Source organism: Athene noctua, chromosome 1 (assembly GCF_965140245.1).
Source record: "Athene noctua chromosome 1, bAthNoc1.hap1.1, whole genome shotgun sequence".
NCBI classification, from domain to species: Eukaryota; Metazoa; Chordata; class Aves; order Strigiformes; family Strigidae; genus Athene; species Athene noctua.
The window spans coordinates 100,149,616-100,166,781 of record NC_134037.1 but is presented as its reverse complement, the minus strand read 5'-3'; the positions used below and the strand labels follow the sequence as shown (position 1 = coordinate 100,166,781).

The window sequence follows — 17,166 nt, the reverse complement described above, 5'->3', positions numbered from 1 at the left end:
TTCCGTTTCTGCAAATCCCAAAAATGGTATCAAAACAAAGCACAGGACTTAAAATACAATTCTAGAAATGAGATTTCCTAGCAATTGTACTCCTCTGCTTATTGGTAATGGTTAAAAAACAAAATAGTGTGGAAAAAAAATAGAGCACCATTGCTACATTGTTAAAAATTGACAACAACAGCTGCCTAAATTTCAAAAAGTCCCTTAAAACATGTAATAGCATTGAGTAGGGCTGATTTGGGAGTAGGGTAAGAAAACCAATAGCAGGAAGCCATTCACACCCTTCAGAGAACATTGTTTTCCAAGATGAAAAACATCCAGTTAGAAACAGACATGAGAAGATGATTGTGTTTATATATATATATATCTCACTTAAATTCTGTGTAAAATCCAATGATTTAAGCCTTCAACCATAATAAAGTTCAAAGTGTGGTTAGAACGGCTACTTTTTTATTGCCTGCCAGTAATTCTCTCTCTTATTTTGAAGCTCAGAATTGCTATAATGGCAAGTCCTGGTAGAAAAGCATAGAGTATTAGGAAATCAATTGTGAACCGGGACACTGCACCGGGGAAGTTTTTTTCAATGAATTGAATGCCATGAGAGAAAATACACGCAGCATTAATTGCAGTGGAACTGTTGGCTCCACCTGTCAAAAGAAAAGATAATTTCTTTAGTAGGTGAATCAGTAAAATGAAAACTCAGGCTTCAGTATCTAGCTCATGCATTTAATATACGTAGCCCTGACATTATTTTAATGACGAACTATACCCACGGCAGTGTTTCCCATCATTTTGGAATAAGAACAGACAAGCCACATGTTTCTGCAGTTAATCTATGCCATATTTTTTGAAGGTTCACTAGGAGCGTTCTGTTTTGTTCATAGCAAACAAAAGATTATTTATGGCTTTTGAGACACATTATCTGGAGGGGCGTCAAGAAGCAAGTTGCCCAATGCAGCAGACTTACAGTGTTCAGATTTGTTGAGTGCTTCCAAAATTTGAGAAATGGAGCCTGTCTGAAGGGCACATGCTTATTATTACTACTGAGGTCATGGATTTATTTTCTAATAGTTGCCATCTGTGCTCTTGTACTGAAGAGGGACTGGAGAGATTAATGGATAAGGAACATCTAGCCTCAGAGAGGAGCACAGACACCAGGCTGTAAAGCCCACAATATCTTAGGGTAGGTCTAAAGCTGTAAGTTTTACCCCCACTGATGGATGTTAGCTACTGACCCTGCCTACCTGATCCATTCTGATTTTTTGCCAGTCATCATGCTCACAACCGGCAACGTGCAGCCTGACAGATCCCAGCTGCTCAGTATGTGCCCTGGTAACGTATCTGAACTGACGCCTCGCTAGCGTTAGAGGAAACATCTGGTCAGGTGTTACCTGGCAGTGCTCCCTGCACTGATGTTTGATCTTACATTGTGCAATTCTATCGATCTTGTATTTGTGTAACACTGCTATGATAAGCTCCTAACAGGCTGCAAAGTCTACCTTCCAAAATGCCCCCACGGGGGGCATAAAAGAACAGGTGAGGAAGAGAAAGATGAAAAGCTGAAAGAATGAGAAATGGTCAGAAAAAAAAGAGTCAAAATTTTGTCTAGCTTGCTGATATAGTCTTTACCAATTAATAAGCTTTTTTTAACAACTCACCAGTTATCTTTATCAGGATACTTTTATTGTATGTAGAAGGAAAATAAGCATGGACATCTCATTAAAAATTGTTTACAATGGACTTAAGGCTGCTTTTTTTTTTCTTTTTTCTTTGAACACTTACCACATGTGAAGTTTAAGCCATAAAATTCATTGACTATAAGAACTTCACTGCTGTATTTTTGAAAGGTAAGATAACTGAGTATTTTAAAAACTGTTGGCATTTCTTCGATGGTCCTTAAAGAAACAGAGAAGTTAAACTGGCTTTTGCTACACTCCAAGAGATAATTCTACTCCAAATTAAAACAAGTTTTGGTCGTAGCCTGCTACAGAAACAGTTATTGGCTATACCTCTAGGATTTTCAAACATAAAGTCTGTCTTAGTGCTAAATGAAGAGACAACCATGAAAGCTGTCTCTGACTTTGGTACAGTGTCATAACGTTCAGCCCTGACTTGTTTATGGACAGTCACAAATAATTCTATGAAGTTGTTTGTTATTCACATTGCAGTGATAAACTGAAAATGACAAGACCCAATATAAACCTTAGTTGCAAAAATTGCTGCTTCCAAAGTAAGAAACCACCACCCCCTAACTCCATCTTCAAAACCAAAAAAGACTGAATAACGATTCACTGGAACAATAGTTACAAAACAAAAATGAAGAAAAAATGAGAAGAAAAACAAAGTATGCAAATTTTGAAATAACATTATTCAACAAGACTGGGCAATTTCTGAACCTAAAATGCTGCAAGACTTTATAATTAAACAAATGATGAGAAAAAAGCACCAACCCAAATCTCAATGCTATTTTTAATATCCTTCACTGCCTATGAAGTTTAATCAAAGAGATTCAGAATATTAATTAGCAATGTCTCCACTGTAAAATAAGGTTGAAAACCACTCTAATACTTTGTAAAAGTTATCATTAAGGCATTAGACTATGGTAGAAGGAATAGCTGTCTTATCACTATAAACATACATCTTCCTGAAATCAGGCAGGGACCAAATAATTAGATATTAATCTAGTTTTATTTGATAAGAAAGTATTAGCTGGGATCAACTTCGAAGAGATAAAGCATCATCAACTTTGTGAATACTCATGATTTTTTTGAAGACAACTTGACATCATCTATTGTTAAGCTTACTTCATCGCCACTGGAAAGATCTCAGGTGAGCATATCCTATTTGCTCAACATCTCAGGAAAACTTTTGACAATAATATATTTATTCTGGTGTGTTTCTCAAAAAACCAGTAATTTCAGTATTGACAAATACAAGGAGAAAATGCTCGAAGTTCATACAATTACAGTTCAAAAACATTTATTTGCACAGTAGTAGAGCAAGTGAATCATAACTTTCCCATGTACTTACTACACTACTTGATTATTTTTATGTATTCAGTCTGCACAGGTATAAAAAGTGTCTGAAAAGTTTAATGGCTAAACTGGAGAATAACACTAATAAGATAGTTGAGAACAACTTAATTTTTTAAGCCATCATTCCCAGTGCTTAATGTCTGATAAATTCCAGCAGTTACTAGAAGTTGTCAGAACTTTTTTTTGATAGGCTCCTTTAATGAGCACAGCCTTTCATGTCATAATATTGGCACAATTAAAAGAATTCAGCTGAACTGACAGATATTAATTGCTCAGCTTTATCTTCAATTTATTTGCAAAAAAAAAAAAAAAAAATTTGTTGATATCTGAAGCAATGTGTTCAGTACAAGGTCTAACATGATTAGGTAGTTCTACCTCTGAAGCGTATCTCAGCCACACTCTCTTTCCACTGCCCCTGTGTGTTACTTGTGTTTCTGCAACACAGACTGTTCATGAAACTCTTCTATAGGTAGATTATTTTAACATTAACACCATTAGGAAATAAAACTTTTTCCTACCTTACTAGTCCTGTTCCCACTATCACACCTGCCGAATTAAGTAGCACCACTCCGCTTTGGACTATATTTGGGTTTTGAACCACGCCAAGTATAACGAGTGTTAGCAGTTCACCAATTATATGAGACGCTAAGACAACAGCAAAGAAAATTCCAAATCTGGAAGCATCAGGATACAACCCTGCAGTCCTGTACAAAAATGAGCAAAAGAAGATTTAAAAAACAGCGTTTTGGTTCTAAACTTGGAACTTAGCTTTTGTTTATTTTTTGCAATTACAGCTCATTAAGTGAACAGTTTAAACCCTTAGTATGTTTGGAGCCTTAACAGAAAGGACATCCCCTTCTTACTGTGCCATAAAGGCAGATGTATTAGGTTTTCTCCATCTAGATTAAAGAGGGTTATGTAAAGATGTAATTGTAGCAGAAATCCATGTTGTTTCAAGACAACCAACTGTGGCTTTTACAGTCCCTTAAATGTCTTCCTCCTTTCAGAGTCTATGCAGTGAGAGTTATTTACAAAAGTCACGTATTTAAAGAATGTCTTTAATGCAGATAATTAACAGATGGAATTTTGCACTTCTGATACTGTGCATGCAAATGCAAAAATGGATATATTCAGTTAAATGGAAGGCTAATTGAATTCACCACGCATGTAATTCATCCAAATGGAATTTCCTCCATACTCCTGCACTCTAACACAACATGCTCTTCCCAGCTTTTCCCTAGCTAACCAAATGAATAAAGTCCTCCCAATCTGTACGAAAGATTAAAAAGTTAAGAGAGGCCAGCAATTGCTTGGCAAAGTTAATTCAGGTTTACAGTGTATATGACGGATGACAAAACCTTTTATTACATGGTGACATATTACTCTTTTTTCCAAAATACCTCATACCAAAATTGCCTCATGCTAGGTACAGACTGCATGCCTTACTTAGCTAACAAGCAGCTATTTAACATTTTATTTTCTTTTTCATTGTGCGATGCAAGGCCTTATGTCTTTTTTTTAATCTGCGATGCTTGAACATGGTCTTAAAATAGAAGTTTTATTTCCCTCACAGGCTTTTCTGTAGCATTTTTCATAACACCAAAATAATCTCTATTATAAATATATGGCTGAACATTGACTCTTCAAGTATTAAACATTCCACAAGCTAGCAGCTATTGACAACCTTTAATCACAGATTGGTGCAGAAGAAACAAGCTTTACAAAGTCCTAGCATAAAAGTGCCATCTTCTCTGAGGTGATCTAATATTGTACACAGAGCTATGTAGATATGGACTAGTAAATTTGAGGTAGGAATAGAGAAAGAAGAAAGCCTAAAAGAGAAGGAAAAAACCCCCAAACACCTCAGAAGAGGAAATATTACAGCAATAGAATGGTAAGATGATATAAACTTTAGAACAATTCCCAGAAGTACCTTTAGCTAGGAGAATCTGCATAAACAGAGTACATTTACTCGATTGCAAAAGTGGCTGTATTTGTTCTCAGCCAGACCTGCCTTGTGTCTGATCAGGTAAGAGTTTGGGTCTGTCTGATCCTACAAACACAAACTCTGAGAGAAATGGCTTGTAAGAACACATACCAGAGGCTATCAAAGCCCCTCCAAAAGTTAGTCCAGCCGGAAAGTTTAGTCCTGCACAGGTACAATCTTCAAAATGAAACTGCTTGCCCTAAGAGGTCTAAGGGCACTACGAAATCACTTTGACACATCACTGATGGCTTCCAGCCACAAGATAGCAAAGATAGGTGGAGGCTAATATCTGCAAATACAATCCATTAACCGGAACCACACTCTTTATTGTTGATTGTGTTTGAAGCTACCAAAGCACAAGGGCAAAGTCTCTGCCCCTATGAATTGCCTGTTTGTTAAGGAGGGAGCATGACAAACAGTGGCTTGTGATCTTCAGGAGCTCCACAAACCTTCCCGCATTGAGCCTGAAAAGGTGCTTTCCAAATGGCGGCCTTCTTGGCAACCAGCTCACTAGCAGGTAGAAACGGAAGGGTTCTGGTTAAACACTTAGTGGGAGGAGGAGTAATTTCTGCTTGTCTGTGAAAAAGGACTTCTCAGGGAGCACTGCCCGAAGCAGGCAGCACGACAGCTTGCAGAAATAAAAGCCCAGGTAGCTAAGGGGACGAAGAGAAAGAGGGCTGTGCTTGAACAAAACTGCTACTTCTAATATCAGCACCAAACTACAGAAAACCAAACCACACATGCAAGTACTCACATCTAGAGGATCAGAAATCTCCTCTCAGGGCTTTTGTCTTTTCATCTAGGAGCTGACAGTGCTTGAGATCCCAAATGGAAAGAATTAGGTGAGTGCTGAGCACTTCCCCTCATTAACTACTACAGACCAGGAGGAAGAAGATAACAGTGATCTTTTTTCCTGAGTTTTTCTAGCTGGAAAAACAGCTATTGAAAAATTCCCATGGCAGACTAGCTCCCTGTGCAGAAGTTCTCATTCAGTAGTCCAAGTGATTTGGTGCAGTTTTACTTCCTCCATTTTCAAACTGCCCAAGGGCATCTTCTTGCAGAATAAGAGCACTGACACACACAGCTACAGCAGAATAGCTCCTGCATTTATCTCTTTTACAAGGGTCTATCCACGTATCATTTCTCAACAGCTAACCAGAGAGCATGTACCCAGGACACAAACTAAGCCTGGTATTCATTTGTACACGTTTTACTATAGACTGCCATCTGATTTGCAACTTTACTACCAACTGTCATGTGAAAACAAAAATTAACTTTAGTGCACTACACGTTTCCTTTCATAATTAAGAAAACAAACAAGCAAAAAACCCAGAAAAAGATTGAAAGACAGAAATTGGTTCTTATTATTTTGCTATTAGCTTGCATAAGCAGCCATGGACTCTAATTAGAGTTCAGAATAAGGAAGTGGAAGGTGAGAAACTAATGGAACTGAAACAAAGAAGAGCAGACCTATATGATAGATAAGGCAATGAACAAATGAAATATTTCATCATTCTGAGGTACTACTTCAAAATGATACGAGGAAATTAATGTACTGGGGGGAAAATGTAAGCATTACAATCAAATCCCTTCTTCCCTACTTTAGTGCCTTTCTCTGGAGAGTCGAAGAGAGCGATCCAGGTCTGATCACTTCCATATGCTGGAGCTAAACCCCAAATGTCCCAGGAAACACAAAGCTTTGTAACAATCATACCTACTGCTGTCTTTGTCGCTTTTTTTTATTTCCTGTCTTTCTAAATGTAATGTAAAATGACACTTCCTGCTTTTGGTATGACACAAGAATGATAAATGTTCCAGGACCATTAAAACTTCCCTAGTTACCTAGAGAACTCTTAACTTAGTCAGAACGTTTTTTAACACTGCCTGAAAGAGAAGGGCTAAAATTTTGTCATCTTTCCTTAAGCTTTCTCTGTAATCATTCTGAGAAACAATAGCAGGAAGCCATGCCAGGGGGCCTGTTGCTGACATGGGAATTGAAACAGATAACAAAAGGAAAATAACAATCCAGTAGATGGTACAAGTGCTTACCAGTATATAAAGGTGCTGAAAATTGCCACGCTGATGACACTGAAGGGCAGGAAATGTACTATATAGGCTAAAAGCATTTGCCACTTCTTATACAAGCCATCTTTACTTTCTTGGTCACTCATAGCACGTAAAGGTGGAACTGGATTAAATAGATAAAAATTAAATTAAATCACCATTGAATAATGAGACAAGACCAAGATTTTTTGCTAGCAAAACTGACCTGAAGCACAAAGACAACTTTGGGAATATATCAGAAACATTCTGCCTAAAGCAGTCTGATCCCTTTTCCCCCCGCTACTAAATGCAAAACATGCTCCTTGCAGATTGCACATGTTGGTAAGCTTAATGAAAGAGGCTTAACGCATGCAGGGCAGCCTTGTCTGTTTGCAGATACAAATTAAAGACATGAAAAAACTGCCATCACTGGAAAATTCCTTGAGGTGTTCTGATCTCAAGGCGATGACAGCAGTGTATGTTCCCCGTATGAGCAGAGTAGTTTTTAGGGCTGTAAATATAAACTACTCTTGGTATTACTATGACAGTTCTAAGAGAAACATCCTCCAGGAAAAATTTAATCATCACAGAATACTCTTAAATCTAATTATGCTTAAATGTTGTCAAAGCTGTTTTGTACGTCCATCCTTTCCATGTCTTTGGTTTTGATCTCACTTAAGATGTTAACTACAGACTTAGACTTTGTCCTGCCTTTATAATGCTACATGCAGACAAGTCAAGGGCTCTTGCACAGTTCAGAATAAAGCATCCATGTTGTAATTGGGAGAGACGGGGATCAGGGTATATTCCTTCATTAACTGCAGTGAACCTGGAGCCCCTCTGATGGGCTAATTTTTGTCTGTGGTGCAAATCTTCCTGTTGCTTCACATTTAATTTCATGCTTCCGATTCTGCTCTATTACCTAAAACTGTGAAGATCCTTTAAATTACTCTCTTTAAAAAAGGCTTTTTCCTGTTTACAAAATAGTGACAGCAGTACCTGCTGCTGCACATAATACAGGACAGAAACTCACAAAGGGCAACAGCATTGAGCATCCCTGTGTAGGGGGGGGCACTCACGCACTGGTAGACAAGCCCCACACGGTCCTGCACAGCTCCTTTTACCAGGTCATTCCTTAGTCTAAGAAGGAAAAATGCTATAAATAAGCCAAATAACAGGTTCTGGAGGAGGCGCATGATGATGCCCATCTTATCTCTGGAGAAGTTTCTTGTTGTTCTCCTGATAATGAAACAAAACAATAATGGTGCATTTGTTAGCTATGACTGACCACATCTTGGCAGGGTATTTAGCTTTGAACAAATGTTACATAGACTGTTCACAAAAAGGTAATATATTAAAAAAGACAGGAACAAGTACAGTGGTAGACCAAAATATCCAAGAAAGTGCATTTACATATGGAGGAAAAACCCAGAAAAATTAGTGGATAAGAAAAAATATTTTTCTTTTTTTTAAAAAAAAAGGGGGGGGGGGGTAAGTCTTACCGTAAAAGAATCCATAATTTGTAAAAGGCACCAGGTGAGTCTTTGTTTTTGAATGGTATTGGTGGCAGTTCTTTCATGCACTTTGTTCTTTCAATGGCTGCCAGTACTTTGCTGAAGATCTCCGAGTTTTTGTAGGCTGATACAATTACCTGAACCCTACTGTAGGTTTCAAGTTCACGTTCCTTGCTTCGGGTGTCCACAGATGTCAGATCCACTGTAAATTTACAAAGCATTTACTATATATACACATCGCTTTCATATCTTTTCCCCCCTTGCAACTAACCTTTCTTTGTCTCTATCCTAAAAGCTGCAAAGAAGAAAAGGTCCACTCAAAGTATTCAAGGTTTCTTTTACACCTCCCTTCTATTTAGAACCAGCATGAATGAGTAACTGTGCAGCCACAACAAATCTCCATGTCTTGTGGCCTTTGTAGGACCCTGAAGTTCAAGTCCTTTATCTGGAAATGCAAGGACTCAGCGGTGTGCTGGTCAGACCTTGAGCATTCTCCCTGCACAGCACAGAGCTGCACCACCAGTGAAGTGTTACTGCTGCCAGGAGCAAGACAGAGCACCAGCTCAGGATGAACATGAATGAGGATGAAGAGATGACTTTTTGGTCATGTATTTCTCAAGTTCTCAGGCAAATGCTCAGACATGGCTCCCTGATTCCCCCTTGTCTGCTCCTCCATAACCATGGAGCTTTATTTTTCAGTTATTCTGAGCTCACGCTGCAGAGATGCTGCTCTTCTCTACTTGAGCTGTTACTGTATTGGTGTACTGGGTCTCACCCACCTCCTTCTCAGACATACTTCTGGTTTAATGTGAAGTTAGCGGCTGTTCAGCAGGCCAATTTCCCCTAGCAGGTTCAGCCCAAGCCGAAAAGATTACTTACTGCTGTGGAAATTATGAAAGGTAAATACTTTACAGTTAATGTTCCTTTCTAATAAATCCACCTATACCTATTCCTGACACCAGCAATTCTTTTACTGGCAGATGGGAATTTTGTGTGTGCTATTTGTAAAAGTCATACGGAATCAGCAATAATGTTAAAATGCATTAGAAATTTTCCTTTTCCCTAATAGCAAAGAATTATCTAAGGTTTCAAAAACTAGACTGTCATTCTCAGGAATAGCTGTTCCTGCAGATTCTTATATTAATCTTCTATGCCCGATAAGATGTCTATATCCTTTATTTATTCCTAAGGTTTCTGTCATCCTTAGATTTCAGTCTTGCAGGGTTCTGCTCAACTTCAAAATACAAATTGAACAAATGAAAAGGAGGCCTCATCCAAGATTCTGAATTTGTCCTCAAAACCTGATTAAGCTTATGAATACTGCCCTCATGTTCTGAAAGCTGGAATTCAGCAAAATTGCCTGTAATGGTAAACATATCCAAAATTAAGTCTTCACTTTTGTAAATGTGACAATCCAAAATGCAGATGCACTTCTTAAAACTCAGCCACTGTGACTTGCTGGAAGTCACACAGTAAATAAATGGGAACCGGGTGTGTTTTTAAAAACAAAGATAACACTGACTAGTCCCTAGACCAAATAGCTAATGCCTACCATGTGTTTGTACTTTTTTTTTAGTAGACACAACATGTGACATTTCAATAATATAATCCACACTCAATACATAAGATCTATTTTCTTCTGCTGTTGGTGTAAATGATATCAGAATCTGTCCTTTCCTTCACATCATTAAATCACACAAAAAATATAAACTACCAATTTTCCAAAGACTAAACATACTGATGATTCTTTGCTCTAAACTATTTTTTCCTTTTCTTGTCACATTCAAAGGTTGACATTTGAAGAATGCAGTACTCTCTTTACCAAGCTTTTTTTAAAAGTGGGTCTAAATCTCAAATCATCTTTGCTTTTCAAGACTATTCAAATTCATGAAGGCAAAAGTATCCTCACTGTCACACCAGCATTTTCAGCTTCATCCCATTCCAGCTTCATGTCAACAACCATCCTCTCTTCTCTCTGAGTTTAGGATGCCATCTGGACAATAGGAAAACACTGCCTCCCCTGAAAGCAGCTTTTTGTATTGGTCAGATTTCCTGCGTTAGTGCTCAGCCAGTATTGCCAGAAATCAGCCTACATACTAGATTTTAAAAGAGAGGTATAATACATGTATGTATATGTGTACACATACATAGGCAAACACATTCTCTTCAAACATGTATCTGCATGGATCAGGTACACAGATGCCCTGCAGCAAAACGAAGCCTCATTTCCTAAGTCTCACGCTGATGCTTTTTTTTCATTCTGAATTGGTAAAAGAGCACTCTTCAGCTTTTGCCAACAGTTTGCTATCATCATCTCCTGAACCATTTGTCTCTTCAACTCCAGTAGCTCACCCTGGTATTAGCAACTCCCCAAACTTTCAGAAACCTCACACTCAGAATCTCTGGAAATTGATGCCTCAGGTCATCCCATATTTATTTGACATCCTTCCCCCTAGGCAACAACTATTTTCAGTTGCTTGGTGTCACATAGTCTGTAAGAGCATGGGACTTTACACAGTTTTGAGATCAAATTGATTTTCCACCATCCAGTGGACAGCAATAAGGAGATGCTGTCAGGAACCCACAGGTTTCATGAAGCTGAGATTCCTTTTTTTTGCTATTTTACTCCCTTCTGCTGTGTTTCAGACCTTTTGCTGTTTTATGGAGTCAGTAGAAGTTACAACAGGCCCAGCCCTCTCTCTTCTCTGAGCTGAGAATAATTACAAAGGTGGGAAGGAATTTGAACACATTTCTATCTCTGTAAAGACTGTAATCTGAGGAAGAAAACAACTTGTTTGTCTAAAGGAAACCCATATTTTTAACAAAACAGCTTAGACATACTTACCATAGAAGTCAAAAGGATTTGATTGCTCAGGACAAGAATAGCCACAGTCACTAAAAAACGTGATCATTTCCATAGGGTTCCCACAGAAAACCATTTCTCCAAAGCTCATGATGGCTATTTTGTCAAATAACTGTGGGGGGAAAATTAATATATTAGCAAAATGTACTGAGAAGTAGTGCAGCTACTTGAGTACAGCTACTGTTTTGGTAACTAAAATGCTTTGACAGAAAAAATAGTTTTGACACGTTCAAACTTCCTTAGTATATTTCTCTCAAAGGAAGTTTGTCTTTTGTTTCACTCCTCTTGGTGGTTATGCAAGATGACACATCTTTAAGCTCTTAAAAGCAGAGGTTCGCAAAACTGTCAGCTACAGCAGCGTACAGATGAAATCCACAAGCAGAAATGGGAGCTGTGGATTTCTGACTTCACTTCTAATGCACTTTCACTTACTGACTGACCTCCTTTGGTGCTTAATAGCCCCAGTCTATAAAATCCCCAAATCGTTGGCAAAATTATCCAGAGTGCTTAAGGACTTTAACAGCACTGCTCTACAGGTGAAGATTTGCCAGGGCAGGGTTCCCATCAGCTATGATCAATCCATATTCCCAAGGCACCAGGACTGCTTTCAGTCCAGGAAAGCATTGTCACCCTCCTCTGGCTTCATGACCACTTCCCCTCAATTCAGTCAGCCAGGGAAGTGGTGCCTTGCATTCACGTGGTGGGTTGTGGATGTGTCAGAAGAGCAAAGTGAGAAACAGTAATGGCAAGGGAGAAATGCTCTGCTCAAGCACAAGCTCTGCAAGGCAAGCATGCCCCACCACATGACCATGGTGTACCCACATCACTTGACAGAAAGAGGAAAGAAGATTTATTCTCCTCTCCTCTCCTCTCCTCTCCTCTCCTCTCCTCTCCTCTCCTCTCCTCTCCTCTCCTCTCCTCTCCTCTCCTCTCCTCTCCTTTCCTCGCCTCGCCTCTCCTCTCCTCGCCTCCCCTCCCCTCCCCTCCCCTCCCCTCAGCTTCATCTCTCTCACTTTGTAAGTGTTACTGAAATATGACTACATAAAGACAAAGTGGTAGTTTTTACAGTGCCTGCACACTGTGGGGATTTACATGGCTTCTTCCAGTGTTTTTGATTTGGGTAGCTGCATAACACAAAGGTTAGGTATGCAGTCAGTGTGCATACTATTTTCACAGGGCAGTATGTGTTCCAAAGTGCCCTGTGACTGGCAGAAGGCCAGAGCTGTGAAGTCCAAGACAAGCCTGTATATATGCTGAGGGGAAGGAAGAGAGCCTCTGGAAGGCAACTGTACTAGATCTCATACTTTTATTCTGAAAATAAACTAGGTACTAAAAAGCCTAGTTAAAACAAGTAGGTATCATTTACCCTGAAGAGTTCTGAGCGGGGCTGGTGAATTGTGATAATCACAATCCTGTCTCTGTGTGCAAGCTCTGAGAGAAGCGAGACAATCTGGTTGGCAGTCAGGCAGTCCAGCCCTGTTGTTGGTTCATCAAGTAGCATGACCTCTGTGAAATGACAAGGAATAGCATTAAAACTCAGGTAAATGGGGAGCAAATGGTATACCTTCTGCCTTTGAAGCTAGTTTGGCAAATAGTATAGAAATTACTTCGCATGTAAAGTTCCATGTCTAAAGCAGAGATATTGCCATGATGTGATCTTTCAGTTTTAGTTAGCTTCAGTGATTCAGTCTCAATGACTAGAAAAAGGACACAAAAAAATGCTGCAGGATCAGAGCAAAATCATAATTTTTTAAGTTCAGGTGCAATCTGAAAATTACCAAAATAAATTTGATGTAGACATCTAAGAACAATAATGATAAATTTCAGCATCCATACAAACGTAAATATAACTGACATAATTAGCTAGAAATTGTAATCTGAATTAAATCTATATATACACACAGAATTTGCTATGAACAAACTAAGAGCTGTTATGATACATCATATATAATTCCACAGATGAGAGAGGTGGGGGCTTTTACAGCGTTTTCTTCATTATTTCATTGCACATGAAAGGATAAAAGTTACAGTCAAATCAATTCTTTTTACATACATGAGACATAGCAGAGAATAGGGTGGTTTAATCTTGATCAGGATAAGGGGGGAGGAGAGCTTTCTCTGTAGGTTTATCTACACAGAATTACTATAGAGTTTACTATAGCGTTCAGTGACCTTACTGAGCAGTAACTACACCCAATGAACTCTCCAGGAGTCATCAGTAGCAGTACTATAGCTCACTTCACTATTTACATGCTCCTTCCTGCCTGGTATGCAGTTTCAGCACTATAGTCCTCCACTATGAGGACTACAGAATCCAATGAATGTGTGCTATTCATTCACTCCATCAGATTCTGGCACCTTTAAGAAACTATCTCAAAACTGACAAAATTTACAGTGTTGTTTCCTGTGGCTAATCCTCCTAGTTACCCTGCTTTGATTTTCATTCTTAGGAATTTTTTTGGCTCTGGAATGTACATGGTGCTCACATCTATATGGCTCAATGGCTGCTACTCTACTACAAGGCTTGCATATGTGTGGCTCTAATGCACTTAAAACCTATAAATTAATGTGCCACAACCAACATTGCATACACAGGAAGGGCAAGCCCAGAAAGATTTAAAATGGATAAATGCAAGTCTAAGCCTATGGTCAGTCCCTAAGATTTTATAATTGTTTACTTCCAAGTTCAATAGCTCATGCTTTTCTGTCTTTACTAGACTAGCTTTTGCTGAATTACAGAATATAAATGCTTCTGTATTTTAAAGTGGTTACAGAGGCCCATGGTAAGAGCACAAAGTGACACTGCTTTGTTTTATTTTGAAAATCCATGCAGTGGTACTTACTGGGATCTTGTAATAGCTGGGCTGCAATTGAAACACGACGCCTCTCTCCCCCAGAAATTCCTACAAAAATACGGCTTCCAATTATTTTGTCAGCAATGTGGCTGAGACTCAGCTCAGCCATAACCGCATCTACCTGCAAAATAATTACTATTTAGAAACACTAGACACAGTCCAACTCAGGTATCTCTGCACAAATTGAAAAAACGAGAAAAATAGACATAATTTTAAGCTATGGCTTTCCCAATATGCTGCTTGCGTGCATTCTAGTTGGAAGGTATCTGGCGTCATTGCCATTTAATTATTTTTAATATATTATTTAAATATTTTTTTTTTTTACATTTTATTTTCATATATTCTGAAATGAGTAGAATTTTAGATTTCGTTGACATTAAGAGATGAAGTATTCAGAGGTGGGTCTAGAAGTTCAGGTATGAAGCATAATGTGCTGGTCTGGCTTCCAAAATAAGGGAGCAGAAAGACACATCTATTCTGGGCAGGTATAAAATACTGAGTTTTGTCCCAGCATAACGGTGATTCCCTGGAGCATCAGCACAAGCCCCTTGCAGAGGCAGGTTGCACCAGAGATCTTATATCTTACACCTCAGCAGGAGGATTTCTCCCCATTTGCAGAATGAGGATTACAGAACCTTATAAACATGAAACACAGCCATGGATGGAAAGTGCTACTGGTGAAAGCATTACATGACATCATGTCTGCCTTTCTGGTGGAAGACAATAAAATACAAACCTTCTTTTTGACGAAGTCATTGGAGCATTTCTGAAGAGTTAGTAAAGCAGTGTAGGTCAGAGACTCTTGTGTGGTGAGGAAGGTTAATAAAGTGTCACTCTGGGAAAAAAGGTGAAGATGAAGCACCAGTTAGTCCTGTAGCAATTAAGATCTTGCCCCTGCTCACACAACCTTCATTCATTCATACAATTTATTAATTGCTTTGAACCAAATTTACTAGTAAAATCACAGTCAGATTACATTACTCCATTACACTACAAACTTTACTTTCTTTACTCGAGAAGAAGAACACTGCACAAAAATAAATGCAGAAATCAACCTGTGGCACATAAGAGAAGCAATCTCTAAACTGTTCCTTCTTCAGCTGACGCCCATTCACGTACACTTCACCAAAGAAGTTGTCTTTATGTCCCAGTCTTCCTGATATTGCATCCAGAAGTGTTGTTTTCCCAGATCCTTTCAAACAAAAGAAACTAATCACGTGATGAGATGAAATTTATGATTTCAAGAGCAGTAGCCTCACTTGGATGGAGACACATGAAAAGAAGAAGAAGAAAGTATTTTTTTCATAATAACATTAAAATAGGTCCTGAAAATGCAGCTAGTTAAGGGGAAGTGGGAAACCTAGAATGTGTGCAAACTAGCATTTAATTCATACAAATTTACACTTCATAGTGAAACATTTGTGTTTATAAGTAACCTTATCTTTTACTGAAGTTATAATTGTTAGTTAGATGGCAGAAGATTGAAAGATCAGAAGATCTGAAAACCAACCACCACAGTTCTACAAAGCAGAGGTTAAAACCAGATGTAATCTCATTATTTAAAACACAGACCTCAATCACTTTCACATCACTGTGGAAGTCACCAGTATTAACTCTGATCTTATGTCTTTTATAGTACTGGAACAACTTACCAGAGTTTCCTAAAATCCCCATAATCTGGCCACTCTCTATGTGAAATGAAACATCCTTAAGTATTTGCCGGGTCCATTTTTTATGATATAAAGAAACATTCCACCACGGGCCAACACGTTCTCTTGGAAAGAAAACAGCAAAAAAGATGAAATGGAGAAGAGTTAAAAATTTTGTGTAAAGCAAGTGAATGGTTTATAGCTATTGGCATGTGGGATGGGAGCCTGGAAGGATTTTAAAATATTGGAAAAAAAAAAAAAAAAGTAAAGTCTTCCCCCCCACACCCAGGCTTTAGGTTTTTAATTTCAGCATTATCTGGAAGATAAAATGAAGTCTGAACAGATTTTTCAGAATGACTCCTAGGAGACTTTTGGACTACAATGAAAAGGGGAAATTTGAACTGAGGCTTCATTTGTTGACAGTGTTTGCCAGCCATTAATCCACCTGACCATTTTCTTAGGGCCTCACTTTATCCTTCTGGCATCAGTAAGAAAGGCAGTGGGAAAGGGCATGACCTTTGAAAAATCTCTAAAGCATCTCCTTTAGAGACATGTGAAGAACTGGTGAACCCCCTCTGGAGGGCAGGCCGGCCCTGCCTCCCCCGAGCCGAGCCGTGGACTCTATCCCTGTGGCGGGCAGTCCAGCACCATGAGGCGGGCAGCCTGGCAATGTCCAATGTCCTCCTTTACTGAGCTGAAGCCCACCGGTCCCAGACCCTCTCCCCTTGGCCCTTGGGGTCAGAGCATCTCCTGGTGGGCAGGGGCTCACCATGCCGCCCTCCCTGGCCCTACCTGACGGTGTAGGAGACGTCCCGGACGCTGATGCTGTCAGAGGGCTGTGCTGTGGCCTTCGCCTCGCCTGTCTGCCTGCCGCTGCCGCTCCTCTCCAGGGCGGGAGACGCTTGGCCTGACATCCTCCGGTGCTGGGGCCCTGCAGGCTCCCTCCCTCCCGCCGCTGGCCAGGTGCCTGATGTTGCCACCACCATGTCTCCTCCGGCACTGTGCAGGGGCAGGTCCCCTCTGTCCCTGGGTCGGAGCAGGTCACTGCCCCCAGTGCTCACTACCTGGGGAAGCACCCAAAAGAAAATAGAAGGGCTCTCAGTTCTTTCTTTTTCCTGAAAACAACTGGCAGGCGACTAGCTGAAGCCACTATCTGATGTACCTTTAGCCCGAGTTGTTACTGTCCCAGAGGAGGGGAATATTTCCCTGTCCATGGGATC

At 39.5% G+C, this 17,166-nt stretch overlaps 1 protein-coding gene across 1 annotated transcript; it reads right to left on the bottom strand.

The window, feature by feature from the left end:
• Nucleotides 1–92: 92 nt before the first annotated feature.
• ABCG5 (ATP binding cassette subfamily G member 5) lies at nt 93–16,860 on the bottom strand. Its single transcript, XM_074897102.1, has 13 exons — nt 16,739–16,860; nt 15,950–16,071; nt 15,353–15,489; nt 15,034–15,132; nt 14,286–14,418; nt 12,809–12,948; nt 11,425–11,554; nt 8,568–8,781; nt 8,099–8,304; nt 7,072–7,210; nt 3,554–3,739; nt 1,777–1,895; nt 93–641 (listed from the first exon to the last, which is right to left on the bottom strand). The coding sequence occupies exons 1-13, from the start codon at nt 16,858–16,860 to the stop codon at nt 451–453; spliced, it is 1,938 nt and encodes a 645-aa protein (XP_074753203.1). The 3' UTR covers nt 93–450.
• Nucleotides 16,861–17,166: the final 306 nt, after the last annotated feature.

What these genes read in the sequence shown, in the direction of transcription:
- ABCG5 (XM_074897102.1), bottom strand. Translation starts at nt 16,860, where the DNA reads ATGTCAGGCCAAGCGTCTCCCGCCCTGGAGAGGAGCGGCAGCGGCAGG. An exon ending in GCTTCTCTTATGTGCCACAG is followed by an intron (nt 15,133 to 15,352) that starts GTTGATTTCTGC and finishes CTTTTTTCCCAG; the next exon opens with AGTGACACTTTATTAACCTT. An exon ending in AAATTATGGATTCTTTTACG is followed by an intron (nt 8,305 to 8,567) that starts GTAAGACTTACC and finishes TTTCATTATCAG; the next exon opens with GAGAACAACAAGAAACTTCT.